The sequence below is a fragment of the Peromyscus maniculatus genome, chromosome 8 (genome assembly GCF_049852395.1).
Source record: "Peromyscus maniculatus bairdii isolate BWxNUB_F1_BW_parent chromosome 8, HU_Pman_BW_mat_3.1, whole genome shotgun sequence".
Taxonomy (NCBI): Eukaryota; Metazoa; Chordata; class Mammalia; order Rodentia; family Cricetidae; genus Peromyscus; species Peromyscus maniculatus.
In genome coordinates this window covers 94,336,113-94,351,057 of record NC_134859.1, presented here as the reverse complement: position 1 = coordinate 94,351,057, position 14,945 = coordinate 94,336,113, and the positions used below count along the sequence as shown (strand labels likewise).

General features: G+C 43.1%; 1 protein-coding gene across 16 annotated transcripts in view; it reads left to right on the top strand.

Moving 5' to 3' along the window:
* Bptf (bromodomain PHD finger transcription factor) overlaps positions 1-14,945 on the top strand; it is a 106,540-nt gene that overhangs the window by 63,210 nt on the left and 28,385 nt on the right. For all 16 annotated transcript variants that reach the window (XM_006970487.4, XM_076543583.1, XM_015994226.3 and 13 more), the window contains 5 exons: positions 2,026-4,306; positions 8,323-8,447; positions 9,501-9,629; positions 13,730-13,880; positions 14,191-14,233. In XM_006970487.4, the coding sequence (XP_006970549.2) occupies positions 2,026-4,306; positions 8,323-8,447; positions 9,501-9,629; positions 13,730-13,880; positions 14,191-14,233 (2,729 nt within the window). The remainder of the gene's footprint in view (positions 1-2,025; positions 4,307-8,322; positions 8,448-9,500; positions 9,630-13,729; positions 13,881-14,190; positions 14,234-14,945) is intronic.

Here is a 14,945-nt window from a genome sequence, read left to right as displayed (position 1 = left end):
TCCTAAGAGCGTAAATGGTGTAGTGGGTTATTCACCTCAGTAAGCTGTCAGGGCTGTCGTTGTTCACAGACTTGGTAAGCATTTATGACAATTTGAGGACATTTTCATCATGCCAAAGAAAGTTGCTTTCTGATCCCAACCCATCAGTATATTCTTAGTGGATTTGTCTGTTTTAGACATTTCATTTGAATGAAATTAGGCAGTCTCTTGACCTCCTTTAATCCAGTGTGATGTTTTCAAGGTTCATCCACATTGCAGTGTATTTCAAAGAATACTCCACTATATTGGTAGGGCCACAATGCATCTGCCCAGTCATTGATCAGTGAGTAATTGGGCTGTTTCTGCTTTCTAACTGTTATGAACACTAACACTTTCAGTTTTAGGATTTGTTTCTTGTTTGTTTTGTTTTTTGAGAAAGAGACTCACTGTGTAACTCTGATTGGCCTGGAACTCATTATGTAGAACAGGCTGGCCTGGAATATACAGAAATCTTCCTACTTCTGCCTCCTGAGTGCTGGGATTAAAGGCGCCACCATAACCAGCTAATTTTTTGATTTTTTTTTAAACATTAATTAATTTATTTATTTGTTTTGTGGGTTCCAGGGATCAAACTCAGAACCTCACATACACTTGATAGCAAAGCCTTTACCCTTGAGCCATCTCACCAGTTTTCTGTCCCAAGTACTTCTGTAGGCCCAGGGTTTTACTTCCTAGTGGTATACCCAGGAGTGGAGTTGTTAGATTGTATGGGAGCATGGGAACATGATATGTTAGCTTTTGAGAAAGCTTAGGGCCAGTGAGACATATAAACAAAAAGTGTTTTAAACATTTTTTTTTAAACACATAAACAAACTTGGGAGATGGCCCACTGGATAACGGGCTTGGTGCTTAAGCATGAGGACTAGGAGTTTGTATTCCCAGAGTCCACACACATGCTGGTTGGGCATTGGTGGCCTGCTTGAAATGACTGCACTTGAAGATAGAGCCTCGCTAGCTAAACCAGCTGTATTGTTGAGCCCTGGGTTCAAAGAATAAAACTGAGACATACTGGAAAAGACACACATACACAGGAACGTAAACAAACAGAGATGCATGAAACAAAAGCATAGGCTTGGCATGATGATTCGCACCTATAATCCTAGTACTTAGGTGACTGAGGCAGAAGATTGACTTGAGTCTGAGCTAGCAGGGGCTACTGAGTGAGACTCTGTCCACAAAAACAAAACAAAAACAAAGTTTCTGGCTTGATTGCTAACTGACTCCATGACACACTTTATGGATCACATGTCATTTCTCCACAAATCCAGAAAAGTCTTGACTTTTCTGCTTAAATCAAACACTAATTTTGAAGTGTTTATAAGTAATAAAACTGGAAGGAAATTTTTAACAAATGAAAAAAACACAAATAAGTCATCTGTAATTGTAGCACTCAGGAGGCCGAATCTGAAGAACCATTGCAAACACAGGCCTGATCTACACAGTGAGTTCCAGACCAGCCCTATCTGGGGGGAACTGGGGAACACACACACACACACACACACACACACACACACACACACACACACACACGTATGTGAAAGAAATAAACGGAAGTTTTAAATTCATAGTAGCCTGATAGCACATGTGCTAGAAGTGGTTTTTGTTCAGGTTAGTTTGCTATGTGGCCCAGGATGTCCTCAGACTCGTGCTATTCCTGCCTCTGCCTCCTCCCAGTGCTGGTGACGTATCTCCAGCTCAGCACAGCTGAAACTAACTGTACCTGTAGACATAATATACTCAATAGCCTGTCATAGGCTAAGTCATTTTCCCACTATAGAATCCTGTCAATTTAGGTAGCAAAAAATAGAATCATATAGTATTTGAAATGTATCTATTTTTTAACCCCATTTAAAGTTTAGTAGTGTCCATGACCTTCCTGTATATATGAAAATAGCAATAGTAGATACTTTTTAAAATGAGAATTCTTCATGAGTAAAATTCCTTCAGAATAAAAATTACATTTTTATCAATGTCTTTAATTCACAGATGTCAAAGAAGTTTTAGATTCTGATAATGACAAATCGTTGAAGGAAGAACCAATGGAGATAGATGATACTGTCAGAACAGAGTCCCATATAAACTGTCAGGAGCATACTCAAGTGGATGTGGTCAATGTCAGTGAAGGGTTCCATCTAAGGACTAGTTACAAAAAAAAAACAAAATCTTCTAAGCTGGACGGGCTCCTGGAAAGGCGGATTCGACAGTTCACACTGGAAGAGAAGCAGCGCCTTGAAAAGTTGAAACTGGAGAGTGGGGTGAAGGGAGTAGGCAAGCCCCTCACCAGTGCTCTGAAAAGCCCCTCTGAATCAGCAGTAACTGCAAAGGCCAGCGAAGGGTGTCAGGGTGACTGGCTCAGACAGGAACAAAGCCCCAGTCCGAGCCAGGCTAGCCCTGGGGACTCGGGACAGAGGTGCTCACAAAGTGATCCTAGTCTGAGCACAAACAAACTCTACCAAAAAGATCAAGTGTCAGATGATGCCTCTGTTCAGAGTTCGGGGCCAAACTGTCAGAGACTGAACTCTGCTGAAAGTGCCCTAGATGCCAGTATCTCTGAGCCTGCCAGTAAGGGATTGGCACTAAGTCAAACTAAAACCCAAGGAAGTGACTTTATCATTGACGACGGTAAACCAACCAGTGCAGAGGATGTTGGCACTTTGACCTCTAAGAGCAAAAAGCCACTCCCACAGGAAGATAGCAGCACAACCGTGCCTTCTTCCAAGAGTACTGTACCAGCATCAGTACCTAAAAGTACCAGTGACAGAGATGCCCGGCCCTTCCCCAAAGCAATGGACTTTGGTGGGAAACCAGGTTGTGACTCTGAATATAATAGCACTTTGGAAAACAGTTCTGATACCACGTCTATTCAAGATAGCAGTGAAGAAGATATGATTGTTCAGAATAGCAATGAGTGTATCTCTGAGCAGTTGATAACTCCAGACCAAGGCATGGAGAGTTCGGAGCCGTCAAAATGTGAGTTAGTTCCTAAATCCACTGAAAATTGTGAAGATAAACTACAGGGTAAGGTAACTGAAGCAAATGGTAAAAAAACAGGTCAGCACCAAAAGCTAGATGAGAGACCAGTTAACAAATGCACTGACCAAATAAGTCTAAAACATACCACTGACAGAAAGAATAATGACAATCGAGAGTCTGAAAAGAAAGGACATAAGGCAAATAAATTTCAGATAAATGGCAAAGACAGTAAAGCTAAGGGGTTCCTGAAGGGGCAGTGCCTGAAGGACGGCTCTGAAGGTAAAGTTGTGAGCGGTCCTGCTGAACCAAAGGTCAATAATATCAGTAAAGTCATCCCTGGGAACATCAAGTCACTGGCTGTTAAGGAATCTGCCGTGAAGCCATTTGTTAACGGTGACATCATCATGGAAGATTTCAATGAACAAAACACTTCTGAAACCAACTCACATTCGCTGAGTTCTTTAGATGCCAAAGGTAATCACCAAGACAGCCTCCATACCCTACCGTCTACCAAAGAGTCAGACAGTACCCAGGTAACCATACGCCCAGCCACTTGTCCAGAAAGCAACTCATTTAATCAGGTGGAAGATATGGAAACAGAGAGTCCAGAGGTTAAGAAGGTTACCCCATCTCCTGTTACTTCTGAAGAGATGTCTAACCTTAGTAATGACTTCATGGATGAAAATGGTCTGCCCTCCAGCAAAGACGAGAATGTCAATGGAGAATCCAAAAGGAAAACAATCATCACAGAAGTCACCACGATGACATCCACAGTTGCTACAGAGTCAAAAACTGTCATTAAGGTAGCAAAGGGGGACAAGCAAACTGTGGTTTCTTCCACAGAAAATTGTGCCAGATCCACTGTCACAACTACCACCACCACTGTGACAAAGCTCTCCACACCTTGCCCAGACACTGGAATGGACACCATCTCTGTAAAGGAGCAAAGCAAAACTGTGGTGACCACGACAGTGACGGACTCCCTGACCACTGCAGGAAGCACGCTGGTGACCTCTATGACCGTGAGCAAAGAATACTCCACAAGAGACAAGGTGAAACTGATGAAGTTCTCAAGACCCAAGAAGACCCGTTCAGGAACAGCCCTGCCGTCCTATAGGAAGTTTGTTACCAAGAGCAGCAAAAAGAGCATTTTCGTGCTGCCCAATGATGACTTGAAAAAGCTGGCCAGAAAAGGAGGGATCCGGGAAGTCCCTTACTTTAATTATAATGCAAAACCTGCCCTGGACATATGGCCATATCCTTCTCCTAGACCAACCTTTGGTATCACGTGGAGGTATGTACTTTATATGTTATTTGGGGGAGGGGGAACTAAAGTTTTTTGAAGTCTCATTTTGAAGTAAAATGAGCTCCCAGAAGAGAGGGAAGCATATGTGTAGTGGCCAGGTTAGTGATGGAAAAGATACAGAAAGCTGCTAGCTCTGCCAGCGGGTGGTACTAACATTTACCCAGCAGCCATGGACTTAACGAGAACGTAAGGGATTCTTTTAACATTCATTTCCATTTTAACTTCATGAGCCAAGAGGAACACGCCAAGCTTATTCTCATATCTACCTTTTCAAGTTATTGCATGTTGTTTGCTCTATACCAAGACAGCCACAGAGTTGGATGATCACTTCCTGGGATTCATAAAAACATGCCTGTAAATTCTTAAAGCCTGTCATGTCAGCCCTTCCTAGTAAAATTTATTTGCATGTTAAATGTTTTGGAGTTCTTTATTATTTATGTAAGAAAAGATAGACTGTAATTTCCTTAGGAACTGTCTTAAAATGCAGAAATAGTCTTATTTAAGAATGCTGGGCCTCCATGTTTGCAGAACACATTGTAAGTTCATAGTATTGGCAGTTGTTAATTCATGTTCATTTTTCACTGGGAAGGAGGCCTAGAAGTTCTCCTGTAGACATAGAGTAATTGCCTGTGACCACAGAGGCCAGGTTAAGCCCAGTACCTGATTTTCTTGACCCCAAGCAGCACTTTATGTGCTGTGTGCGTTTCACGTGCTTGTCTGTGTTCTGTCCCTTTTCATGTCTCTGTCTCTACCTTCCACCCTTGTTGAGAGGGATGAACATAGGCATTAAGAACATCAGGCTTGGAAAGCAGCATGGTCTAGGCTACATTTGGTTTTCCATGGTCATTCCAGCAGTTTACTGAGCAGGGCATCATCTCTCTTAAGACTTCATTTCAGGGTGTCTTAAGTATTTCCAGATTCCGTTACTGCCATCCTTCTTTATGTCCTTTATATTATAGTCAGCTAGGTAGTGTCAGAAAAGACCACAAAACCGGTGTAAATGCAAATTCTCTCTAAAGGAATTCATTTACTGTGGTGACCACTCATCATTTGTATGAGCACGTTTTTTATACCTCATCATTGATTTGAAGTAAGATGTCATCACTCCATGGCACATGCACTAGAGACAGCTGAAAAGTCCACTTTCTCTGCAGGGCCTGCAATGAAGGATTTGCAGAATCCTGCAGGGAATCAAGGAACTCTTCATTGCAGTTCATGGAGTGTAGGATTGCTCTGCACTTTTCTGCTTTCTTCATTGAGAGCGGTCCCAAAGTGCATCCTTGACTGTCCTGCAGGTAACTTCTTTCCCACTGGAAAAGTTACTACGTACCTACCAGTAGTTGAACTAAGATGCCCCGGCAGGCAGGGAGCTGCTCTTGCTCCTCCTTATGTTCTGAAATGAAAGGTAGTCACTGGGCCCCAACCCTCACGGGCACCAGAGCCTTTGCGTGCATGGCTGCGGTGCAGACGCCTTGACTCAGAGTATTTTGATATGCGCTAGCATGATCATATCTGTTTGGTCAGTCTCATTTTTTAATGGAAAGAAATACCTTACTGTACAGTCTTATTAACTTAATAATTAGTCACTTCTGACTAATGGGAGCATGGGTAAAAATATGTGTTGTTTTGATTTTAGGATACTTTTTTAAAAATTGCTACAAAAACTATTCATGTAAAGTGCATTTTTATACTAACCCTTGAGTCTCATGTGTTTGCTGCTTAGTAGAATTCTGAGAGCTGATGGTGTGATTCTTATTTATTGATGTATATTTATTTATTTGTTGGGGGATGGTTCTTCTGGGTCTAGCTATACAGCCCAGGCTGGTCTCAAACCCCTGTCCTCCCACCTCAGCCTCATAGGTAATTAAGACTACACATGGGCCCAGCTGCACACGTGGTACATATTTTAAGGTAATGTTAAAGCTGAGTGCTACAGGAAAATGGACACTTATCTCGTGGCTGCAGGAAAACCTTTCATCCTCTGAACGTACATTTCCTTAGATCCGTTTTCCCTGACAAGACTCTGTGTCGCTGTCATTTTTAACTGGCAGTTGTTCTCCATAAAGCTGCTAGAGGGGTCCTGCTAAAATAGCTCTGTGTGGGACTATTTTGAGTGAGTGATGGATGCTGCTCACTACTGCAGGGAAGAGAGGGGAAAGTGTGCGCCACCTGATGATCACTATGTGAGAAGGGAAGCCTTAGTAGAGAGTTTACAAGCTTTTCTTTAAGCCTTCTCTCTAGCATAGCTCATTCTGACCTCTGCTTTCTTCTCCATGCAAGCTCCATCGCCATTTACACCCACCCCTTCCCTCTGGCAATAACTACACAGGATGTAGCGTCTGAGAAGTGTGTGCTTTTTACACACTTTGTTCCTTCTCGTGTGTCCCTTGCCTTCAGTCAGTCAGCCACACTGTCATCCATTGAACACATGCCTTAGACTATGGCAGACCTATGTACTTGCTTCTCTGACAGCTCTTACCAGGTAGATTCTAACACACTTTGTGTCTCTCCCAGCGTCATTCACAGTCCTGACCCTTCAGCAGCACTCCATTGTTGTTGGGATGAATGAATGAGGGAATGAATCGGCAGACTGATAGCCTGTGGGTGTGTTCATCCACTGATGTTAGCTGCATTTCACAATAGGGTTGCTTTTGGGGACCAGGGATATTGATGGTTGGCAGAGTGCTGGTATATCCAAGACCTTGGGTTCTGTCCTCAGTGCAGTGGGGAGGAGACGGTGTTGTGTGTGAGGCAAGGCAGACGGAGTGAGGATTTGAAGTTACTGTTTGACCCTAGAGAACAAGCGGGGGAGAAATGCTTGTTTTTCTCTTGACACACCAAATGGCACAAGGCTTTCCATGGGGGCGTGGCCTGAAGTGACAGACACTTTGTTCCTCCCTGATATCCCTCCACTAGTCAGCATCTCAAAGGCTCTGTTCAGGGTCGAAGCTTCCTGGGGTGTTAACATGAAGAAAACTTGTTATAGGTGGAGCCAGAAATTGGCAGAGGTGCAGGAACCATTCGACTAGAGGTTCATTTCTCACATGATAGGAACAGAAAAAGCATCGCCTTTCCAGTGCAGAATTGTCCTAAGATTTCCCATTTGCCTGTTCGTGGAGGAAGTTACCTTCACTGTCTAGGTTTCCTCTGTGATGCATTCAGCCAGTGTGTTCACTTTATGTAGTTTGAGAATGTCCAAAGGGGAATCTATTTATGAAGGTCTTAACAGGGAACTGACAGCCGTGGGGTGCTTTAATATATGTTACAGTGAATTCCGTTTCAGGATAAAATACTCATTGAAATTGACTAAATTCATTTTCATATGTGCTTTTGGTGTTACTTTTTAAAAGGAAAGTGTATTTAGTAACTTTACACTCAGATTCCCTACTCTGATACAGGACTGTGCATTTCTGGGAATAACTTTCTTAGGATTCCAAAATTACCCACATTGTTAGTATTCATAGTATGTGCAGAAATTGTTTTCAAGAGTCACATGGACTACAGAATTCCTTTTAGTTTGAAAAGATCTTGTTGCATTGGCAGAGTGTTTTAGTCTTGTTTTACTCTTTGATAAAATATAAACGTTTTTAATTCCTTTGTTTTAGCAAAAACCATTTCACCATGATTTTATCTTTAAGACTCCTCTCATATTTAGTAACATGGTTATCGATTTTGTTTTTTCTTGGTAGTTTTTCGTGCAGATATTTTAGTAGATCGATATAAAAATCTTTATAAATTGTTGTCTTATTAATCTTAAGACAAAACACTTACCTATTTATATGGCATTCATTTATATGAATGAATCTAGATGATATAAGATGTTATCCTAGGAACTCAAAGCTGTTAAAGACTGTGTAATGTCACAGTCTTACAGAGCCGTGTTAGAAATACTGCGGTTACAGTGAGCACCAGAACCATGTCCTCCGGGTTCACAGAGAAGAAGAGAGTGTGAGTGAGTGTGTGTTTGTATGTTTATATGTAGTTGATCTGGGTTGTTCTTTCAGGTATAGACTCCAGACAGTCAAGTCCTTAGCAGGAGTGAGCCTGATGTTACGGTTACTATGGGCCAGTTTGAGATGGGATGACATGGCAGCCAAGGCTCCTCCAGGAGGAGGGACCACACGGACAGGTAAGGGGGTTTGGACTTGACGTTTAAAAGATGTAGGCTAAGGAAATAGCTTAGTTGCTACAGTGTGTAGGTCATGCGCTAACATGTGGAGCCGTTTAGATTTCCTAGCATTGGATAACCTGGTTGTGGTGGTACATGCTTGAAACCTTACCACTGAGGAGCTGAAAGAGGAAGGGTCAAAAGTTCAAGGCCATCTTCGGTTACATGAGGCCGTGTAGCAAAAAAAAGTAGCCAGACTTGGCAGCAAAGGCTTGTAATGCCAGCTACTTAGGAGACTGAGGCAAGAGACTTGGTTGGGCTCCTTCTACGTAGCTCAAGGCCAGCTAGAGCAACTGTCTCAACCAAAACAAACCAAGAAACAATAAATGAATCCGTGGCTTTAGCACTCACCTAGCACTGCACAAAAATCAAATCATGTGCCATTCAACTGAATTTATTACATGCTTGTTTTATTTTATAGAATTTAACCTTGCTCAAGTTTTCCGAGTGCCATAAAATCAAGGTTAAGGAGCAAGGTTCACATTCTAGGTGAATTAGCACACATAGACCCATCAAATTTTCAAATGATAGTTGTTACCACAGAGTGTAAGTCAGTTAACCTGGGATTCCTGGGCCCTCAGGCACCACTTTGACTGGGTGCTGCCTCTGCGAGTTAGCTTGGACCTTACTGCAGTTTTTTTTTCTTCCTGCTACTCATGCTGAGGTGGAAGGATTGCCATAAGTTTGATGCCAGCCTGGGCTTAGGTGTCAAGTTCTAGGCAATGGGCCATAGAGGGAAGCTGTGTATTATATCAGAAGGAAAGGGATGGCCCGCCTACACAGCAGCGTGAGATTCCCCAATGCAAAAACAAACAGCAGCACCGCCCACATGCTCTCTGGGTGCAGAAGCTCAGCTTTGTAATCAAGCAGTGATGCTGTGCTCATTAATAAGCCAGATGTTCTGAGAGGACATTTGCAGAGTCACATCTTTAAAGAAGTACCAAGTGCTACATGTTCTGAGTTTCTTTGTATCTCAGATGCTTACTCACAGTGTGTATTATCGTCTTTCCATAGAGACATCTGAAACTGAAATCACAACCACAGAAATAATTAAGAGGCGTGATGTGGGTCCTTACGGCATTCGTTCTGAATATTGTATTAGGAAGATTATTTGCCCTATTGGAGTTCCAGAAGCACCAAAAGGTAAGAAATAGAAAAATATAAATATATCATCACTGGCCTTTTGGCCATGTGTTCCATTAATTGAGATTTAGTACTTGTCTGTTGAACTACTTACCTTACACCACAAACTACTCATGTATTAAGAAGCATATAGAGACTAACAGCTGAGACGTCTGCCTGGCCAACAGAGGGAGACCCTGTTTCAGGAAGCAGACTTGAGGCTGGAGAGCTGACTCAGCAGTTAAGAGTCCCTGCTGCTCTTACAGAGGACCCAGGTTCAGTTCCCAGCACCTACAGTGTGCCTCACAACTCCAGATTAGGGGGCTCTGAGGCAGTTACTTGAACTCCATGGACTCCTGCATGTATGTGCGTATAAACTCATGATAAAAATGCTCAGACTAATGCACCAGCACTTGGGAGGTAGAGGCAAGGTGAATCTCTATGATTTTGAGGCCAGTCTGGTCTACAGAGCAAGTTCTAGGACAGCCAGGACTGTTAAACAGAGAAACTCTGTCTGGAAAAATAAAAAATAAAAAAACAAAACAAAAAAACTAATACAAACTATTCAATATAGTCATAAGAGACATGCACAAATGCATAAATAAAACATTTCAAGTGGGGGAAGTGAAAATGATGTCTTCACAAAGAAACACTTTTTGAAAATTATTCTCCTTAAATACATACCTTTACTGATATTAACTCATAGTTCATTTTAGTGAATGTTGATGGGGAGTAACCCCCATTTGAAAGAATACTGTCCTGGGAGGTGATGGACTATCACAGTGAAAAGTGCTGTCCAGGTACCAAGTGGGCAGCTCAGGAGATGGACAGTGCAGGTCTACTCCTGGCCACCTCTGCTGATCCCAGCAGCTCAGAAAGTGAGAGGAAATGTGGAGTCGACGACTTATCTAAGACATCGAAACCTAACTCTTCTGCTTCTTTATTTTTCTCTTATCCTTTTTATACCACCTAAAACAAACATTTCTACACAAGAAGGAAATCACCTCACAGCCACAAGCTATGTATTTTCCGAAAACAAATTAAATCTTTACACAGGAAGAAATCACATTATGATCACAAGTTACATGTTTTCCTTAGAAGCTCACAAGTAGTTAGACATTTTCCTTTGTATTAATTTTCCCACCATAACATCTTCATCCCAAAGCACTGATTCTTTTATTACTAATTGACAAGGTTTAAGCAAGCCGAGCATATTTCCGCCAGTTCCTTTGGGTGGCAGGCAGCTGTCTGCGGTTTCAGCGCAGCAGATTCCGAGCCTGTTTCGACTCTACAAAGTTTTGCTCAAGTGCTCAGCTAACCGTCTATATGTCTTTTGTCTTTACACACAATAGGGCCATTTAATTTCCTTTCACAACTTTGCTTTTTCAAGGCGCGCACCAAAACCTGTGACTAATTCTGTAAACTACATGACCAAGGAACTCAGACCTAACTTTGGTGTAGGGACGTAATTGTATGAAACTAACTTGTTCTCCTTTTCCATCCTTGACAAATCTCACATCTCTTAAGCCTCATTGCTTTATGAAAATCATCTTCATTATGATCTACAAGTAAATTATGCAGTGAGGAGGGGGATTTTCCCACGAAACAATCACAGTATACTGTTAACTGTTTTTTATTATTTACAGCGGCTGCGCCTTAAGCATCTGATGTCCTAATCAGAGACTGCAAACCTGCTGCTACCAGCAGCAGTTAGGCCGCCGCAGCATAGGGAATGGAATTCCCTTGGGCACTGACTCTTTCAAAGCTATCAAGGGAAATTTTATCCAGATCTCTAGCCCTCCAAAGAACTCACAATTCAAAGGTTGAGGTGGAATTCTGCTCACTCAGAGAGGTTAAAGAGCAAGTAGCTAACCTTCTCCCTTTGCTGGCATCTTCCAAAAAACCCAGCATCCTTCTGCTCAGCCCCCAATAAAGAAACCTCACTACACTTAGCTCCTCCCTACCACTTCCTGTCAGCTACTTGCTGATTCAGCCTCCTGCCCGGAGGTTAATTTTATTTAATCAAACAAATGTAACACATCTTTGTATTGTTAACGAAGCAGTAGGAAAACATGCAACACTCTTTAGAATAATACCCCACAGCACAATACTAGATACAGTGGGATTCTTTCATGTGGACACCACACCATACCAAACGCAGTGGGCACACAAGAGCAGCAAGCAGGAGAGAGAAGCGCGGACGCAAGGGGCATCCTGGGGACAACCCTTCCCCCCCGCCCCCCGGGGGGGGGTGCTTTGCCTCTCTGGGGTGCGTCCATCATAGCTGTGCTGTCCGCCGAGCTGTGCCCCCTCTGCTCCATTGCTGACTGCAGCTTCTCTGAGATGGCCACCGCCACTGTCTCCCATCGCTCTCTGTGGCCCAGACTCTATTGCCCTCTGGGCCCTGGACAAGGCTCAGTGTCAATCCCTCTTTACTGTACAGTGTTTTAAATCTCTCTCTTTTTTAAAGATTTATTTATTATGTATACAGTGTTCTGCCTGCATGTATGCCTGCAGGCCAGAAGAGGGCACCAGATCTCATTACAGATGGTTGTAAGCCACCATGTAGTTGCTGGAATTGAACTTAGGACCTCTGGAAGAACAGCCAGTGCTCTTTAACCTCTGAATCATCTCTCCAGACCCAGTATTTTAAATCTTCCTTTGAGATTTTTGCATGTTCGTCAGCTTTTTGGGTCCCCTTTTTATATTGGGTAAATGTAGACTATCTCCTCAGTGTTATGGAGGGAAATAAGTCTTGCCAGCTCAGCTGTGAAGGACTCTAGGCTTATTTTAGTCTTTCAAGCAAGGAAAGGTTGAGGATGACTGCGACCCCACGATCTGAGCACAGTGGCCCAGACTCAGCACTCGGTCTGAAGCAGAGAGACAGTATGGCTGTGTTTCATAGTGAGTTATGTGCCACGCTGCAGCGTAGGTAGAAGGGCAGTGTTGATAAGGAAGAAGAGGGAACAGACACACACAGTGCGACCAGGGATGCCCTTCCTCTGCCTCAGCTGCTGGGTGGACATGTGAGGTGTCCTCTTCACACGACTCCCCTTCCTCTTCACTGACAAGGAAGTTTCATCAAGCTCACCCCTTTTTGTTCAGACTCTCACCAGGCCAAGGACAAGCAGTCTCAAGTGATCCCTGGAATGGGGATTGCCAGGAATTTGGCCTTCTCTCCCTTCCCTTCCCCGGTGTCCCAGCTCTCAACTTGCCTCCCAGAAATGCTAACTCTTTGAAAGAAATTGTAGTGGTGTTGGAGTCTCAACAATGAATTGCTTAGTCACATGTGGCGAAGGAATGAGGAGTAGTCCTAGACAGAGCAAAGGGTGTATAAGGCCCACCAGCCCTTTCTCAGGGTTGGTGAGCCAGGACCCATGAGCCTTGGTGACTGCCTGCTTTTACAAATGAAGTTTGATTGGAACACAGCAACATGTAGCTCTTAACATTGTTTGTTTTTCCACTGATTCTCTTTAAAAATTGATGTGTATCACTGCTTTGCCTGCATATATGTCTGTATGAAGGTTTCAGATCCCCTGGAACTGGATTTACAGATGGTTGTGAACTGTTGCTGTGTGGGTCCTAGGAATTGAACCCAGGTCCCCTGGGAGAGCAGGCAGTGCTCTTAACCACTGAGCCATCTCTGTAGCCCCCAGACATTGTTTTTTTGTTTGTTTACTTGTTTTAATGATGTATGTGGGTGGGTGTTTTGCCTACAGGTATGCCTGTGTACCATGTGTGTGCCAAGTATGTGTGTGCCAAGTGTCTTAGAGTTGTGAAGAGGGCATTGGATCACCTTAGACTGGAGTTAAGCACAGTTGTGAGCTGCCATGTGGATATTGGGGATTGAACCCAAGTCCTTTGAAAGAACAGCCAGTGGTTTTAACCACTGAGGCATCTCTCCTGCCCACAGGCACTTTGGTTCAGAATTGCACTGTAGACCACTGGCCTATATGGTCTGAAGGGTTTGCAGGAACAAAAGGCTGGTGGTGGCATCCTGGGCAGACCCTATCTCAAATTAAAAAACATAGTTTGCCAACTGCCATGCTTCATGCGATGAGATGTCAGAAGAACTCCATCAAAACAATACTGCTGAAAATACTCTGATTTCTTTCTCCAAGAAACACCCACACCTCAGCGGAAAGGCCTTAGATCAAGTGCACTGCGGCCAAAGAGACCTGAAACACCCAAGCAGACCGGCCCTGTTATTATTGAAACCTGGGTGGCAGAAGAGGAGTTGGAACTCTGGGAGATCAGGGCTTTTGCTGAGAGGTAATCGGCTAATGCCTGGTCATGTTGAGGATTTCATCACTTCAGAGTTAGTGGATTGTCACATTAATAGTCGCTGTAGTTCATTTGGATTCATTTTTCTCTACCTTTTGATTTTATGTACTACTTCTGGATAGTTTATTTAAGTCCTGTTTCTAAATTTTAGTGTGTTAGTATTATACATTTGTTAGTCTTAAAATATCTTAAATGTTCATTTAAAAAAGAAATAGTCCATGTTTCTGTATGATGCCAAAGTCACCCAGATTTTATTTATTAAACGGTTTCTGATAGGTTGCTCCTTTTCCCCCTGCAGAGTGGAGAAAGAAAAGGCTCAGGCGGTGGAGCAGCAGGCTAAGGTCAGTAGACAGACAGCAGGTGGGATCACTGCCAGCGTGGCCTCCCCAGCCAGCGGGGACAGATTGACCTCTGTAGCCAAATTCAGGATTATACATTCACATGGGATTTTTAAAATATACCTCATGTTTCATTTCTTGAAAATATCTCTGTGGTATAATAATCGGTGGTTCTGCAATTCATGCGCATGACTGCAGGGTGTTAAATCCTCCTTCTGATTATTATTATAATTCTTTGAGTAGTTTCTAGAAAGAATTTTTCCTGCTGAACTTGATAATGCAGCCTGTAAAGAAGTAAACTTGAGTAAGGCTCAGAGTTCATTGTAATCAGTGCTCACTAAGTCCTTGGTTGATGTTTGGCATCCTATATGGTGATCAGTATACTCTGTCTGAGAATCAAGGGAAGATTCTTGCTTCTCCTGAACATGTCAACTTAGAGGATGACGGAATGTGCTTGCTTACAGTATTGTCGACATAGCTATACATTTATATTGATGTGATGTGTATGTCTTTTGCCTGGTGTACGTCTGTGCACCACATGCATGTCTGGAGTCCATGATATTCAGAAGAGGGAATCAGGTCCCCTGAAGCTGGAGTTACGGATGACTGTGAGCCACTATCCAGGGGCTGGGAACACTTGGTCCCTGTAACAGCAGCCATTGCTCATAAGTCTTGAACATCTCTCCAGCCCCAGCTGCACATATTTTAAAAACAC